This window comes from Schistocerca serialis, chromosome 3 (genome assembly GCF_023864345.2).
Source record: "Schistocerca serialis cubense isolate TAMUIC-IGC-003099 chromosome 3, iqSchSeri2.2, whole genome shotgun sequence".
Classification (NCBI taxonomy): Eukaryota; Metazoa; Arthropoda; class Insecta; order Orthoptera; family Acrididae; genus Schistocerca; species Schistocerca serialis.
Window position 1 is genome coordinate 979636624 of NC_064640.1, and position 16682 is coordinate 979653305.

Here is a 16682-nt window from a genome sequence, read left to right on the forward strand (position 1 = left end):
GTATCCACTGTGGCAAGGTCGTTGCCTATACCAAGAAAGGTGACAAAGTATTTAGCTCACTGAAATTACATTGGGGATTGTCATGTTTTATGTGGTTTGGACAACGTATTTTCTGTACCGCAATAAATGGTACAGGATGATGTATGGTGATAGGATCCACACAGTCAGTTTCATTGCATTTTGAGGAACAAGTTCTGAGCTCTGTAGCACATTGCCCATCTTGTTTTCTTTTGGTGCATTGGCGATACTTTCTGCATATGTCTGGCCTCATGGTGAGATGGCTATTGGAAGATCACATGAATGGTGTTTGTCCCAAGATTAAATTTGCCACCAAGCTTTTTGGCACTACAGCCCTTGTAGGGCTTGGCCTCCCGGACAACCTCCACCCACTTCTCTCTGCTGGCTGCCTTGGCTCTCCATCTTCTCACTTCCATCCTTCTCAAGTCCTCTTCCACGTTGTCTAGCCATCTGGTCCTTGGTCTGCCCCTTATACGATGTCCACTGGGTTTTCCTTTGAAAACTTTGTTGACTGTGCTGTTCTCCACCATTTTTTTCTACATGTCCCAACCAATGTAGTCTGTTACTCTTTATTTCAGTTACGATATCAGGTTTGTTGCACAACTCTCTGATCTCCGTATTATTTCTGATTTTCCATAAATTCCTATCATTCACTGGCCCATAGATTTTCCCAAGTATCTTCCTTTCCCATTTCAGCAACAACTCCTCATTGTTTTGTGTCATAGTCCAGGTCTCTGAACCATACATCACCACAGGTCTAACTACTGTATGATACACCATCAGCTTCAGATTCCTACTAAGGCTCCTTGCTTTAAATACTTTAACCAGTGCAAAGTAGCTCCTGTTACCAGCTGCAATCCTTGCATGTATTTCTTCTCTCACATCATTATTCTCAGTTACCAGTTACCCAAGATATTTAAAGCTCTCACAGCGTTCGTATTCTTTTCTGTTCAAAGTCGTGCCTCTTTCTCCTTCACTATATCTTTTCCTAGATGTTAATGTATACTTGGTCTTTGATTGATTAATGGTCAGCCCCATCTCCGCACCATATCTTTCTACTTTTTCAAGCTTTTCTTCCTGGTCCTGTTTCCTCCTGGATAACAAATCAATATCATCTGCATATGCAATCTCCTGAGTCACTGTATTAACAGTGTTCCACCAGAGTTGATGCATTGTGTCTTTCACATTACACTCTCCAAGGCAACATTAAACAGAATAGTGGAGAACACATCACCCTGCCGCAGTCCTTGGTTAGCTTCAGATGCCTTTGATAAGTGCCCTCAATCTTTACTTTGCATACTGTTCTTCTCAAAGTCATTTGAACCAATCTTATCAGTTTGTTAGGGACTCCTGCCTCTTGCATTGCCTTCAAAAGTTGATCCCTTTTGATACTATCACAAGCGTGTGTTCTTAACTGCCCAGCCATGATTTTTCCTAATACTTTATATGCTACACAGAGTAGTGCAATTCCTCCATAATTCCCGCAGTCAGCTTTCTTATGTATAGGGCAGAGTATTGCTGTACTCCACTGTTTCGGCATATTTTCGTTCCTCCATATTTCCACTATAATATCATGCAAAACACTAGTTTTTCTTCACCATATGTTATCATTTCCACTGTAATATTGTCTCCTCCCAGAGCTTTATTGTTTTTAAGAGTCTTGATACTAACTTTAACTTCTTCCAGTGTGGGTTCTGCTACTGATCCCTGGTGCTCTTCATCTCTGTTTACTTCCTGCTCCACCTCTTCTGCCATATACTTGCATTTACCCCACCTTCATTTTCTGATTCTGTATTCAGTATTTCACTAAAATACTCCACCCATCTGTCTAAAATCTGCTCTTTTCCTCCAATCAGATTTCCCTCCTTATCTTTACAGTAAACTGGTGTGAGTTGGAATCCTTTCCTTGTATCTTTAACCCTCATATAGAATTTCCTTGTTTCTTGAGCAGTATTTCTCTCTCCTAACTTATCCATCCACTGTTTTTCAAATTCTCTCTTTTTCCTCCTACATTCTTTATCTGCTTCCCTTCTCTTCTCCTGGTATTCATCTACAGTACCTCTAGTTCTCATCTGCAGCATTCTTTTTCTTGCCTCATTTCTTTCTTCAATATTCCTCCTACAGTCTTCATCAAACCAGCTCTGGATTCTCGATTGCTTCTTTCTGCCCAGTACAGTTTCAGCTGTCTCATGTATTATTCCTTTAACCATTTCCCATCTTTCTTCAATATCCTCTCCTGCCCACTCTTCAGCTTCATTAAGTCTATTTGTCAAGTTAGTTTTATACTGTTATACTGTATTTTCATCATTTTTGAACTTGTTGTCAACAAACTGTGGTGTGATAGCTTTCTTGATCTGTGTATAATTGGCTATCCTATATCTGTATTTGATTCTTACCAAATAATGATCACTATCTCCATTTGCATCACGACAGCTATCCACCTCTAAAATATCTGAAGCATGTCGTGTATCTATGAGTATGTGATCAATCTGATTTTTTGTGATCCCATCTGGGGAGCTTCATGTAACTTTCCTTATATCTAGAATGAAATTTTCACTCTATAGCGGAATGTGTGCTGATATGAAACTGTTGCTAAGCCATGTCTCCACAATATCCTTTCTTCCAGGAGTGCTAGTTCTGCAAGGTTCACAGGAGAGCTTCTGTGAAGATTGGAAGGTAGGAGACGAGGTACTGGCAGAATTAAAGCTGTGAGGACGGGATGTGAGTCGTGCTTAGGTAGCTCAGTTGGCAGAGCACTTGCCCGCGAAAGGCATAGGTCCCGAGTTCGAGTCTCGGTCCGGCACACAGTTTTAATCTGCCAGGAAGTTCCCTTATATCCTTAGTTTGCATCCATGTGCTTTTAACAATCATGTTATTGCTCATGGCAAAATCAATTAGTCTGATACCATTATCATTAGAAACTTCATGCAGACTCTCCTTACCAGCTGTTTTCCTGTATGCAATTTCTTTTCCTACTTGAGCATTGAGGCCCCCCATAATCACCTTAACATCATGCTTTGCCCCCCTTGCTATTTCCTGCTCAGCTGCTCATAAAATACATCTTTTACCACTGACTCTGCATCTTCTGTTGGTGCATATGTACATATGAAGGATATATTGAAGAAACGGGCTTTCATTTGTAATACACAGATTCTTTCGCTAACAGGCTTAAAGTTCAATGTGACAGCCTTTAGAGCATTATCAACCAGAAAACCTGTGCTCCCACATCCTGTGCTTCCACAGCTGTAAAACATTGTGTGTCCCAGATGTTAATATTCCACTTCCTTTCCAATTCACTTCTTGTACTGCCGCCATCGTCATATTGTATTTCTTCATTTCCTTTTTCAGGTTCTGTAGTCCCCCAGGCAGTGTTCTCACATTCCAGTCGCTAAATACCAATTCGTGTGCCATTTCCGTTGCCAAGGCCGTTTATCCGTTGCATCCATCCGGCTTTCTTTGTCCTTTGGTTCTATAACAAGCTCTCTCTTTCTGGGGTGAGGCTGTTAGCCTCACGCCCAACCCCCATCTTGGGGGACCTGGATTTTTTTCGGGTTCATTCCTCTATGAGTGTTGGCTTCCCTACACCTATAGAGCCTCTCCTACTTGTGTTGCGGGACACACTTCATCTGTCTCTTCTGTTGAGACCAGTCTGGCTTGGGTGACCCTGCCAATAGCTACGCTACTGCTGGCACAGCCCTCGGCTTCATTGGAGCATGCAAAACCTCCCGCCCAGCACTGAAGGTGCCTACCATAAGGTGGTGTCCCCCGGGAGGGATTTTCGACCCTGAATCCAAACAATTTTCATTACCCGATTTCTCACAACAACCATCTCCACTATAAATTCAAGCATATTCGTGGGCAATATTTGCAACACTAAAGATATTGCAGATGCTTTGGATTCAGTTGGTGAACAACTATTTTGGTAGTCCTGCATGTTGTGTTTCTGTGTGTTCCACAATGAAATGGAGTGGACAAGAAGAAAAATGTATGAATTTGCCACTCTGTGAGGCAGAGGGGGCGGGGGGTCTCTCATTTCCAGTTACTGCTGCAACAGGTTGGTGGAATAAATAAATATGATACTTTCTATGTGGCAGAAATGAGTGTATGTATGAAGCAACAACGTGTAGTAAACGTGGATTTGGCAGAGGGATCCTCACATTCATTGGCAATGTGACAGACAGTGAGACTGAAGAAGTTTACTTTATTAAAAATGATAATTTGGATTCATTTTAATCTGAAAATGGGGAGCACCCCTCCCTCCCCCATATTTGCAATGTGATTACTGACAGGCTCTTCTCAAGGTTGGCAGCTATGACACTGGTTTGATAGTGGCTGAAGAAAGAAGTGTAGGCTTCATGAGGGAGGGCTATGCTTTTTGTTTTGTGATTGTATTGACAATTAAGTATGACAGATTACTTTTGTTTGTAAAAGTTTTTTTAACATTTTAAAGCTTTATGTAAACTTGTTTCCATTTGTAATGTTTCAGGCAATGTGTACGCTGCTAAAACAAGCTGTGTCAACACTGCTCGAGAAATTTGAAATAGTTTTACCACCTGTTGTGAACATGCTTATGAAAAGCTTTCGTGTTCGTCCTCAGCCATCGGTTCTTGAACTGTTGCAGCAGGTCTGTGGACAGATAAAATAATAATTTTATGTTGTGATATTAATTTATCTACATCACATTAGTTTATGGATTTGGAATAGTGCAATGACAAGGTATCTAATTGAGGACTGATGTTTAGATTGCCATGTCAGATACCAATGAGGACGTTTGTTTCGTGTGGCTCGTAGGTCAGCGAGTTATATTAGTCAACCACAGTATTATTGTGCCAAGGAGTGAGGGCACTTTGTTCTGCTTGTTGTGAGTTTTATCGTGATATTTTGCGAGGGCAAGCTGAATCACTCGATAGTATATGCGCAAGTCTCTTGGAAGCATTCAGAGTGCAATGCAATTTCATAATCACTAATGTACTTGTTTATTGTAACATCACTGCATATTTCCAGTAATGGCCACAAGAGGTTAAGTGTAATAATATCATTGTTGAGTATTACTACCCAACTTGTTGATGAGAATATTACAGTGCTTATGCAACTTGCAGAGTGTTAAAAACTTTTAGAGGTATTTGGCCAGATAGATTATAACTTTTTGGTAGGTGGAAAGTTTTATCAAAATAATGTTTCCCAACCTCTGCAACATCCCTGCATTATTTCAATAATGGCCACGGAAAGTTAAGTGTAATAATATCATAGTCGAGTATCACTACCCAACTTGTTGATAAGAAGATTACAGTACCTATGCAACTTGCAGAGTGTTAAAAACTTTTGGAGGGGTGAAAGCTTTATTAAAATAATGTTTCCCGACCACCAATCTCCTCAGATAATTCATCAGTCAGTCTCATTTCTTAAAAATACCTTTGTCTTCAAGAGTGTTGTCCTTTTAGTCCCTTTTTCCAATGAAAACTAGAAAACAAAGTATTGGTGAAAGTATGTTTAAACTTTACATTTAATGTTACTGTGCCTAGTGACATGCAGTGAATGTTTATAGAAAATCTCGTTGGGAATGGGATGAAAATGGAACACACAGCACAAATACAGTAAAAGTTTGTTTATACGTTTTTCAATGGACTACAGAAAAAAATTAAAGTGTGAAAAATGTATATATGAAAATAGCACCATTCTGTCAAATTAATTGGTAAACACAAATGAAAAATCCAGTAAATAAAAAGTTACATTCTACAGAACGTTATATAGGCTTACTAGGTACCATACTTACCAAGGATATAAAGAGAAATGTAAACCTCTACACAGAATAAAACGTCATTTCGCGAAAAGAGTCAGTAATTTTTGCTTGTTTTTTCTTTGACATGGCAATAGCTTACACTGTACCCTCAAAATGGGTTAACTCTGTCATCATTTTTTCAGAAACATTGTGGCGCATCACAAATTGTTTAGTTATTTCTGACGTATTTACTGCATCGTTAAATGTCACAGAGGAATGCTGAGGCTCTTCTGTATCATCCTCATATCAGTTTGCTATGGGCACTACAAGTCGAGGATGTAAAGTCACATGAAAATCCCTTTGGGAATGGATGAGAGTACATTTCAATATTAGCTCAAGAATGGGGCTCCTCATATTATGAAGCAGAACACTCTTCACAGAAATGCTACATCCGCAAAAGATAGACTTACCGTAATACTGCGGTTTCTAGCTACTCTAGTTCACAGTACTGGAGTAGCACTCTAATGCTGCAGTGCACATTGGCGAAAATAATACCAGAAATGTATGTAGCTATTTATAATGCACTGAAGGAGGAAAATGTGAAGGCAAATAAATTTAATACATACTGCAGTCGTGAAAATTTTTTATTTCCACAGAAGTTGTAGATTTTCTCCTTTATAATCACAGTGGTATATAGTGGCTGTACTTCATGGCAAATAGTATCCGCAATTTTTTTATAACTCTGACTTTTTATTCTGTTCTTGTATATAGGATGTCGTAAGCTACACAGCGCTTCATCTGCCTCGAATATTTCTGTCAATTTAGTTATATATGTGACACACCGTGTATATTTGGGAGTCATATTGATAAACATTGTTTGTCAGACAGCGATGCTAGCGCTCCAAGCGGTTGATTTCTCCATGCAGTAAACATAAGATGAACATTTCCTATAATCAAATCTAGATTTGATCAAAGAAAATTTGACCAATGTCTAACTTTGACAAAGTTCCTTATAACACTATCAGATTTTATTACAGTCCAATATCGGCCTTACTAGTCCACTTCCCCGCAACCCACTCTGAAACACTGCATCGTAACTTGCGCATACTGTGGATATTTTGCCGGGACACAAGAAAAAAAAGTAAAAATAAAAATGTATAAGTGAGAAAAATGTATAAGTAAAAACATATAAATGAAGTTTTACTGTAGTTGACATTAAAACTTGGTAACTTGAACAGAAAAAGCAGGAAGAAAGAGGAAGTTCCTAAATGCAAATTTATAATTCGTAGGACTTGGAATAACAGTCCAAATCGCCTATATAGCAAAGTAGACAGGCTGCTGCTGTTATGCTAAAAGGTGCAACAGTATATTGCATGCTACCAGCATTGGCTAATTGTATCAGTTCAGTCTCACTGATAATTTAGTGATTATTGTGCTGATGAAGAAAGATAAATTGTGGTTGCCTGTGAACTGGTATAGAATAAGAGTTACCTCAAGTGGCACTTCATTGTATAAAGTAGGTAGTTACACTGATGGTACAGCAACATGTCAAGAACTGCGCCAAACAGAGATGTGGTCCAGACTGTGTGAAGTGATTTTTTTCCTTTTTAATTTTTTATAGTATCAGTCCAGCTAATGTTCCATTTTGTACCAATCATTGGGGCTCAGTAATTGAGCCACTGGACACATGATCAGAAGGAACAGGACTCAAATCCCTATCCTGTTATCCTGGATTAGGTTTTCCATGGTTTCTGTACAGTAAATTAATGCCGATGTTGGGGTCTTTTCTTTTGGAAAAGAAGGACTTGTAGTTAATAGCAGAACTCATCATTGATGAGAAACTAAGTACTAATCTGCATTCCTTCTTGCATTGCACATTTTAACAGTGTGTTCGTCCCCTTGAGAGGTTTGTATTCCGTCAACTATTGATTGCTTTGTCTTTAGAAACTGATCACTTCATGCTGTGAGATGTATCTGTGCAGCTGTTGATGTATTATACCGGTACTGTTAAGCTTATCAGGTGAACAGTTGAAGTGTTTGCTTGTTGATAATGTTAAGCATCAAATATATGATAGTTGTGTAATTCTCTTGTTTTACAGATTGTGATCCTGTTTGGCAGAGATACAGAACATACACAGATGATTCATTCACTTGTCACAGACATTTGCAGGATATCAATGACTTTCTGCTTTTCTTCTCCATCCACATCAGAACATTGTGATGTGATAGAATCATTTTTTAACCTTCTGTCACAACTTATAAAGAAAATTCCTAAGCTGTTCCTTATGATGGATGTCGAGGAAGTGAAGGGGTTCTTCAGGAGTGGTAAATTTTTTATAGTTAATATATCATAGTATGCAGAGTGCACCATTGTCTGATTTATTCTGAGGAAAACTTAATTTAATTATCATAGTTGTATGGTGTGGGGACTAAAATCAGCTATTTAAATGTTAACAAATAAATGAGTGGTTGGACTGAAGATCTGGAAGATGGTATACCGTGTTGGCAAGGAGAAGCTTTATTGCACACTGTACAAGCATTGCAGTTTTATGTCTCCAGCATTTTTCTGGTTCCTCTCCCTCCGATTCCTTGCTTTGAGCGATTCTCTGTATTTGTTATTGTAGTTGATTAGATTAGATTAAATTAGTACTTGTTCCACAGATCATTAATACGACACTTCGTAATGATGTGGAACGTGTCAGGTTAATAAAAAGTGTCTCTACAAGATATTACATTACACAAAATATTACACGACACTTTTTTTTTGGGGTGGAATTACCCACTTACTATATCCAAAAATTCACCTAATGAGTAGAAGGAGTTGCCATTCAGAAATTCTTTTAATTTCCTTTTAAATGCTGTATGACTATCTGTCAGACTTTCGATGCTATTAGGTAAGTGACCAAAGACTTTTGTGGCAGCATAATTTACCCCCTTCTGAGCCAAAGTTAGATTTAACCTCGAGTAGTGAAGATATATTACACGCCTTTGTGCAATGAACACTCTTTTACTCAATGATGAGTTACCCCAGAATATGATGCCATACGAAAGCAGAGAATGAAAATAGGCGTGGTAAGCTAATTTACTGAGATGTATATCGCCAAAATTTGCAATTACCCTATTAGCATAAGTAGCTGAATTCAAATGTTTCAGCAGATCTTCAGTGTGTTTTTTCCAGTTCAACCCCTCATCCATGCATACACCTAGAAATTTTGAATATTCTACCTTAGCTACCGATTTCTGATCGAAGTCTATATTTATTAATGGTGTCATTCCATTTACTGTGTGGTACTGTATATACTGTGTTTTGTCAAAGTTTAATGAGAGCCCATTTGCAGAGAACCACTTAATGATTTTCTGAAAAACATCATTTACAATTTCCCCAGTTAATTCTTGTCTGTTGGGTGTGATAGCTATACTTGTATCATAGGCAAAAAGTACCAGCTTTGCATCTTCGTGAATATAGAATGACAAGTCATTAATATATATTAAGAACAGCAGAGGACCCAAGACTGAACCTTGCAGCACCCCATTCTTGATTGTTCCCCAGTTTGAGAAATCACCAGTTTTTTGCATATTATGTGAACTGCTTATTTCAACTTTCTGCACTCTTCCAGTTAGGTATGATTTAAACCATTTGAGCGCTGTCCCATTCATACCACAGTACTTGAGCTTATCTAGAAGTATTCCATGATTTACACAAACAAAAGCCTTTGAGAGATCACAAAAAATCCCAATGGGTGACTTCCGGTTACTCAGAGCATTTAATATTTCATTAGTGAAAGTATATATAGCATTTTCCATTGAAAAACCTTTGTGGAAACCAAACTGACATTTTGTTAAAACTTTATTTTTACAAATGTGTGAAGCTACTATACAATACGTAACTTTTTCAAGAATTTTGGATAAGGCAGTCACAAGAGAGACTTGGCGGTAGTTGTTGACATCAGACGTATCCCCTTTTTTATGCAGTGGTTTAACAATGACATACTTCAGTCTATCTGGGAAAATACCGTGCTTCAGCGAGCTATTACATATGTGGCTAAGAATCCCACTTATCTCTTGGGAATAAGCTTTTATTATTGTGCTGGAAATGCCATCAATTCCATGTGAGCTTTTATTCTTGAGAGAGTTTATCATCTACATAATTTCAGAAATAGAGGTGGGTAGAATTGCAATTGTATCAAATTGTGTGGGTAAGGCCTCTTCCATTAACTGCCTTGCTTCTTCTAATGAACATTTAGATCCTATTTTCTCTACAACATTTAAAAAATGATTATTCAAAATGTTTTCGACTTCTGGCTTGTTGTTTGTCAAGTTTCCATTTGTTTTGATGGTAATGCCGTCATCCTGTACTCTTGGTTGCCCTGTCTCCCTTGTAATAATATTCCAAATTGTTTTGATTTTGTCATCAGAGGTATTAATCTCAGACGTGATGCACATGCTTCTGGACTTTTTAATAACCTTTCTTAATGTAGCACAGTAGTTTTTATAATATTTGGCAGTTTCTGGGTCATTACTCTTTCTTGTTGTTAGATACAGTTCCCTTTTGTGGTTACAAGATATATTTATTCCTTTCGTAAGAAGGTTTTTTTTTTTTGCATGGTTTCTTATAATTAGATTTAACTACTTTCTTGGGGAAACAGTTTTCAAATTCTCTTACAAGTGTATCATGAAATAAGTTATATTTTAAATTAGCATCGGGTTCCTTGTACACCTCATCCCAGTATAACTGCTGAAGATTTTCCCTGAAATTTCTAATTGTTGAGTCATTGATTGAATGCACAACTTTGGAGGGTAGTTTTGAATTACTGAATGGAGCTATGTTATATACTGTAACTAGCTGAGCACCATGATCAGAAAGACCATTCTCAACAGGACAAGAATTAATGTTTTTAAACTTACCTTGGTCTATAAAAGTGTTATCTATCAATGTGCTACTGTCATTTACTACCCGAGTGTGAAAGGAGTACCTTTGTATTCATTTTCTGTGGCTATTAACAGTTGTCCTTATACTCTTTTAATTTCATATTCTAAATATGAACCTGCAGTTATTGTTCATATTTACATTATTCTTGAGAGTCTGCAAAATTTAACAATGTGGCAATGTATCAGCAAATAAAAATAATGTACATTATAATAGCTTGTCCTATCTGGCAACACATGACAGAAACTACAATAATTTCATTGCAAACTACTGCAAAAAGTAATATCCGAGGTTATCGAGAAGGTGCAAGTTTGAATTATCACTGTAATGAAAGTGAGTGTATGCCTTCTCAGTTAATTAGCTTCCAGATAGAAACATGAATACACCACACACCATAATTATCTCAGTAATATTATCCTTCCCCTCGACTTCAAAATTCTTTTGAATAACAGGTATGGATTTCATTAACATAGCGATCAGTTTAAATGATTACCACATACTTATATCTTTCAAGCAGTAATGGCATTTGTTCATAGGATAAATTTCGTATACTTTTGATTCTATCAGCCAAGGGAAGGAACAAGAACAAATGGGAATTAAATATGACCTTGAAATGGTTTTACAATATTTAGCGATCGACAGATAACAGAGATTTTAAATCGTGCGTGTCTAGCACCAATGGAATTGTATGTGATCGCTGACAAAGATAACAAATATCTTGAATTACACAAGCATGATACAGTATATATTACCGTGCCCCTAATTGTGATACACTTTATTTACCAAGTAAACAAGGCTCTCACAAGTCTGATTTTACTTGCTGCATTGGTAATTGGTTTTTTATCATTTTCTTTATTCTCTGGAATGACTTAAGTTCTGTTCTATCTTTTCTTTCAGATGGAGCTTCAGTTATCTCTGTTTGATAGAGGAGTGTGGGTGTAGGATCAATATTGGATACATTTTTATTTGACAGTTTTCTTTACGTACATCTCAATGTTGGGTATCCATAAATTTGAACTTTATTGCGTGACATACTGAAGGTGATTTTTTTTTTTTTTATTTTTTTTTTATAATTTTTTTTTACGGAGTCATGTTCAGAGAATTCTTACAGTCTGAATTACAATCTGTTTGACTTCTTACATTTTACAGCATTGACTTTTGTCGATGTGATGTTTGCTGCTTGTCAGGTTGGCTTTTTGTACTGTGCCCTGGGTTACTTCACTGAATAGTCATAGCACAGTCTGCCTCATGGCTGAATCGGTTCACTGTTCATCACCTTGTGACTCATAACACTTCCTAATACTACAGTAGCATATCACTGTCTTTAATAGCTGTAAACGCACTCACATAGCATCTGCGTAGTCAGTTAATTGCAGTCTTGATAATGTCTGCCAGATCATTTTAAGATGCTTAATGCACACAATCTTGTTTCTAACAAGTAATGTTGGCAGCAAGTCTAATTGTTGCATCTCTTTGTGACACATTGGGATTCGTGTCTATGAATGGCAGTGTTTCTGACACACACACACACACACACACACACACACACACACACACACACACCTCTTCACCATCGAAATTCTTGCTCAAAAGTTAGTGATATTCCCAGTTTATTTGTGCATATGTATCTGCAGTTTGTGAGTCTTTACTCACACTGTAATATCAGTTCACACATGTCTGGCTAGACAAACTAACATATGAATTTTCATATTGTCAGTATGCAGATACAAATCTAATAAACTCATACTGCATCCTCACAGTAAAACATTTTGGTTGGCTGCCATTACAAATCCCATGTGATAACAAACTATCCTACGATCAGAGTATTTTTCTACTGGACTCAATTGTACTAAGTTCAGAGGGACAAGCAGCTGATAGCAAGACTGAGATAGATGGACAAACTAGACAACGAACCAATTCAGAATAAAACCCTAAACCTAACTTAGAACACACTTCTCAACTTAGAATTGCATAAAGTCATCAAATTATTAATCTTCCCTTTATTAGATGGAAAGCAACCTTTGTTACCCTGAACTTTGTGTAGTTACTTTCCGATATATGCATGTCTGCAGCATCTCAATCTTTTCAGACTGGTTAAATACACAAGTTTGATTGATGTGAAAAGAGCACACCTAATGATTTTACCACTTGATTTACTTAAAGTACTATATTATTTGAAACAAGAAAAATTCTCTCTCCATTTACTAGAACAGGGCACTACATGGCACAAACTGTCTTTGAATCATTTATTTAGGCAGCATTTACCTCCATGTACATACTCTATTCTCTGTTTCATGTTTTTTTTCTGAATGAAATGTCCTCTACCCTTGTAACTGATCAACATATACACAAGACACATTTTATTAAATGACACAAAGTATGCCTTAACTTAGTATTCACAATTATGTAAAGATTCTTGTAGTACCATAGAATGACCAAACAATACTACATATACACACATACAAATTATTTACAAATACACATGTAAAAAGCACACATGTTCTGTTGTAGTTCGTTATAGTGAAGACGTATCCACTGTTTCACACTACAAGTAAAGTGTCCATCACATTGATTTACTACGTAGTGTAGAAACTACATTCACATACAAAACTATATACACATCTACTTTGCACACTCAGCTAGAAGCATTTTTCAAAGTCTTCATTTGGATAAAGACCTTTTATTTTATTACTTCCAGGATATACAGGGTGACACAGAATAATGGGAATGTTTGAAATGAGTAGTAACAGCCATGGGCGGTGGCAGCACTGTGGGTTCATGACAGTTAACGAGTAAACAGTCCACCGTTTCAGTAATCTTGGATCAGTGGAACGGACAACAGCCTGCGTTAGCCATCAAAATTTTTTATAAAAACATTGATAGTTTGGTAGCAGCGCAGAGGTAGTTTCGACGTTTTTATAATTTAGGATGTCATTATGCTGTTCCATTGAAACACACAATAAAATGTTTGATTAATAACTTTGCAAATACTGGATTTGCCCTCAAGAAGAAACAAACAGGGTGACCAAGAAGTGTGCATTCTCCAGTGAACATTGATGTATGTGAGTCTGTCTTACGGAGCCCACAGCGTTCAATTCGTAAGCAAGCAGCAGTGGTTGCAATGTCCTGAGAGAGTGTTCGCAGAATTCTTCATCTTGATTTAAAATTTCAACCGTACAAACTACAGATGGTGCAACAATTGAAGGACAACCATTACCTTTTACGATTAGGATTCTGTGAACAAATGATGAGAAAAATAAACAGTGACAATGAATTTCTGAACGAGCTGTGGTTCTCAGATGAGGCACATTTTCATCTCACAGGTTATGTGAATAAACAGAACTACCATTACTGGACAAACACAATCCTAATTGATGTGTTGGCAAATGTGCCAACACCTTGTAGATATAGGAGGCCGAAATGCACGCTATCTAACGCAGACGGGCGTGAATTCTGGAACAGGATAAGTAGTGAATGGTATGCAAGAAAAGTATGCAGCTCCTCGAATACTTAACTTTTAATTATCCTTGTGGTACATCGCTCTTGATAATACAAATAAGACTATCTTCAGATACGGTTAATGGCGCCTTGCTAGGTCGTAGCCATGGACTTAGCTGAAGGCTATTCTAACTGTCTCTCGGCAAATGAGAGAAAGGCTTCGTCAGTATTGTCGCTAGCAAAGTCATCGTACAACTGGGGCGAGTGCTATATCGTATCTCGAGACCTGCCTTGTGGTGGCGCTCGGTCTGCGATCACACAGTGGCGACACGCGGGTCCGACATGTACTAAATGGACCGCGGCCGATTTAAGCTACCACCTAGCAAGTGTGGTGTCTGGCAGTGACACCACACTAATGACATTCATGAGTGCCCTTACACACTAGTGAAGTGACAGTATAGTGTGGTGTTTCATCACATGGGATTATCGGGCCGTATTTTTTCTCAAACGAACAGGAAAACACAATAACTGCGGATCATTACGTGGAGATGTTACGAACTTCCATCACACTTGCATTGAACAACTTTCTAAACATTCAAGAAGCCTGGTTTCAACAGGACGGAGCATGCGTACCAGTATCTCATTTGGTGTGCAGTTGTTTGAGGTTTGTTGCAGGTTATTGACTATTTCTTCGAACTGAATGAAAAAATTTACCCAGGTAGTTAATTTGTTAGAACAATATGTCCTGATAACTTGTTAAACTCCAAGAAGGCTGTGTAAGTGTGGTTTACTTTGCCTGTGGTGGTACTTTAGGTCAGTATTTGGTTTACACCATTTCTCATCAAGAAGCTTCTCCAGCATACACTAGTGAAGTTGCTTGCATTTTCTGACAAGGTAGCTTGCAGGCTTGCCAAAGTTAGTGTTATAATCAGTGACCAACCTTTGTATTATGGGAGAGCTCATCACCATATTTAGTGCATATAATTTTAGGTGCTTAAGAAAAGTTCATAAAGAGCTACTATGAGGGTTGATCCAGAAGTAAGGCTCCCAAAGAGCTCCAGCCACACACGAAGGTGCTAGGTGAAATCCATCAACACCGCTGTGTGCAGCTGTTCACCTACTCTCAAGTCCACCCTGCTGTGCTTCACTGCACCACTCAGTATTCGCTCAGCAGCCGTCCACAATGGAGGTGCCCATTGTTGATCCCACCAAATGCAAAATACGTTCTGTAATTCGGTTGTTGCATGCAAAAGGGACTCCAGCCATGGATGTTCATCGTCAGTAAACACAAGTGTATGGCAACAAGTGTATGTCCGTTCAGCACATCTGAAAATGATGCAGGAAGTTGAGTGCGGGTCAGGAGGAGGTCCACGATGAGGAACAGAGTGGAAGACTTTCAGTTTTGGAGGCAGTTATCGAGATGGTCCAATGTGAAGTGTTTCAAAATGGGAGGATCACTGTCCGTGAACTTGTTGCTCAGATTCCTGGGAGTTATTAGGGTACAATTGAAAGCACTTTGACAGAAAAATTGGGGTATCTCAAATGTTGCACTCGATGGGTACTGCGTGTGCTGACAGCAGAACACAAAGAGAAACATCTTCATTGTGCTTGCCAGTTTCTTCAAAAGTGTCAATAAGGTAAGGAAGGGTTGTTGAACTCCATTGTATGGGAGATGAAATGTGTGTGTTTCATTTCACTCTAGAAATGAAAGAAAAATCTAAACAATGGCATCACTCAGGATGAACAGTCAGAGAGAAGTTCAGACGAACTCATTCTGCTGGCAAAGTCATGGCCCCTGTATTTTGGGATTATAAGGGGATACTGTTGATGGATTTCAGGGAACCTGGGACAACAGTCAACTCAGACAGTTATTGCGAAACACTACAAAAACTCAGGTGAACTATCTAGAACTGCCAGAGAGGACGACTGACAGAGGGTGTAACACCACTTCACGATAATGCCCTACCTCACGTCTCCCCAGGAACTTTTGACAGACTTTGAACTGTCATGCCCCACCACCATACAGTTCGGCCCTCGTGCCTAGTGATTATCACTTGTTCCCCAAGTTAAAGGAACACTCGGGTGGCCAACGCTTCCAGAGCGATGATGAAGTCAAAGAAGAGGTGAAACGCTTCCTCAGTGGGTTGGCGGCGGCATTTTACAACGTGGGGATACAGAAATTCTAGCATCGTCTCCAAAAATGCGTAGAAAAAAAAGGCGATTATGTAGAAAAATAGAGCTAAGTTTTTTTCTTTCCAGCGGTGTAAATTTCTATGAGAATAAATAATGTTGCCTGTTTCTAAAAATGAAGTGAACATTACTTTTGGATCAACCCTTGTAATATCTTACCCCAGCACATGCACTGGAAAGTGTCAACATATGACTGCTGCAACGAATGGTAAAGGTTCCCGTGTTACGATAGCATTAACTCGCCATTACACACTTGTTTGACAGGTTTGCTTTCTGACAAAGCAGCGATTGCTGCACTTTCCTCCTCGTATTTGGAAGGCAGCAGTATGAGCTGATCTTATTTTGTAGTGTCCTCGGGGTAGGATGCTGTGGTGAATGGTGTATTGAGGT

General features: G+C 38.4%; 1 protein-coding gene across 1 annotated transcript in view; it reads left to right on the forward strand.

The window, feature by feature from the left end:
* LOC126471421 (importin-13) overlaps positions 1–16682 on the forward strand; it is a 194382-nt gene that overhangs the window by 126630 nt on the left and 51070 nt on the right. The window contains exons 13-14 of the mRNA XM_050099560.1: positions 4505–4642; positions 7837–8062. Of these exons, the coding sequence (XP_049955517.1) occupies positions 4505–4642; positions 7837–8062 (364 nt within the window). The remainder of the gene's footprint in view (positions 1–4504; positions 4643–7836; positions 8063–16682) is intronic.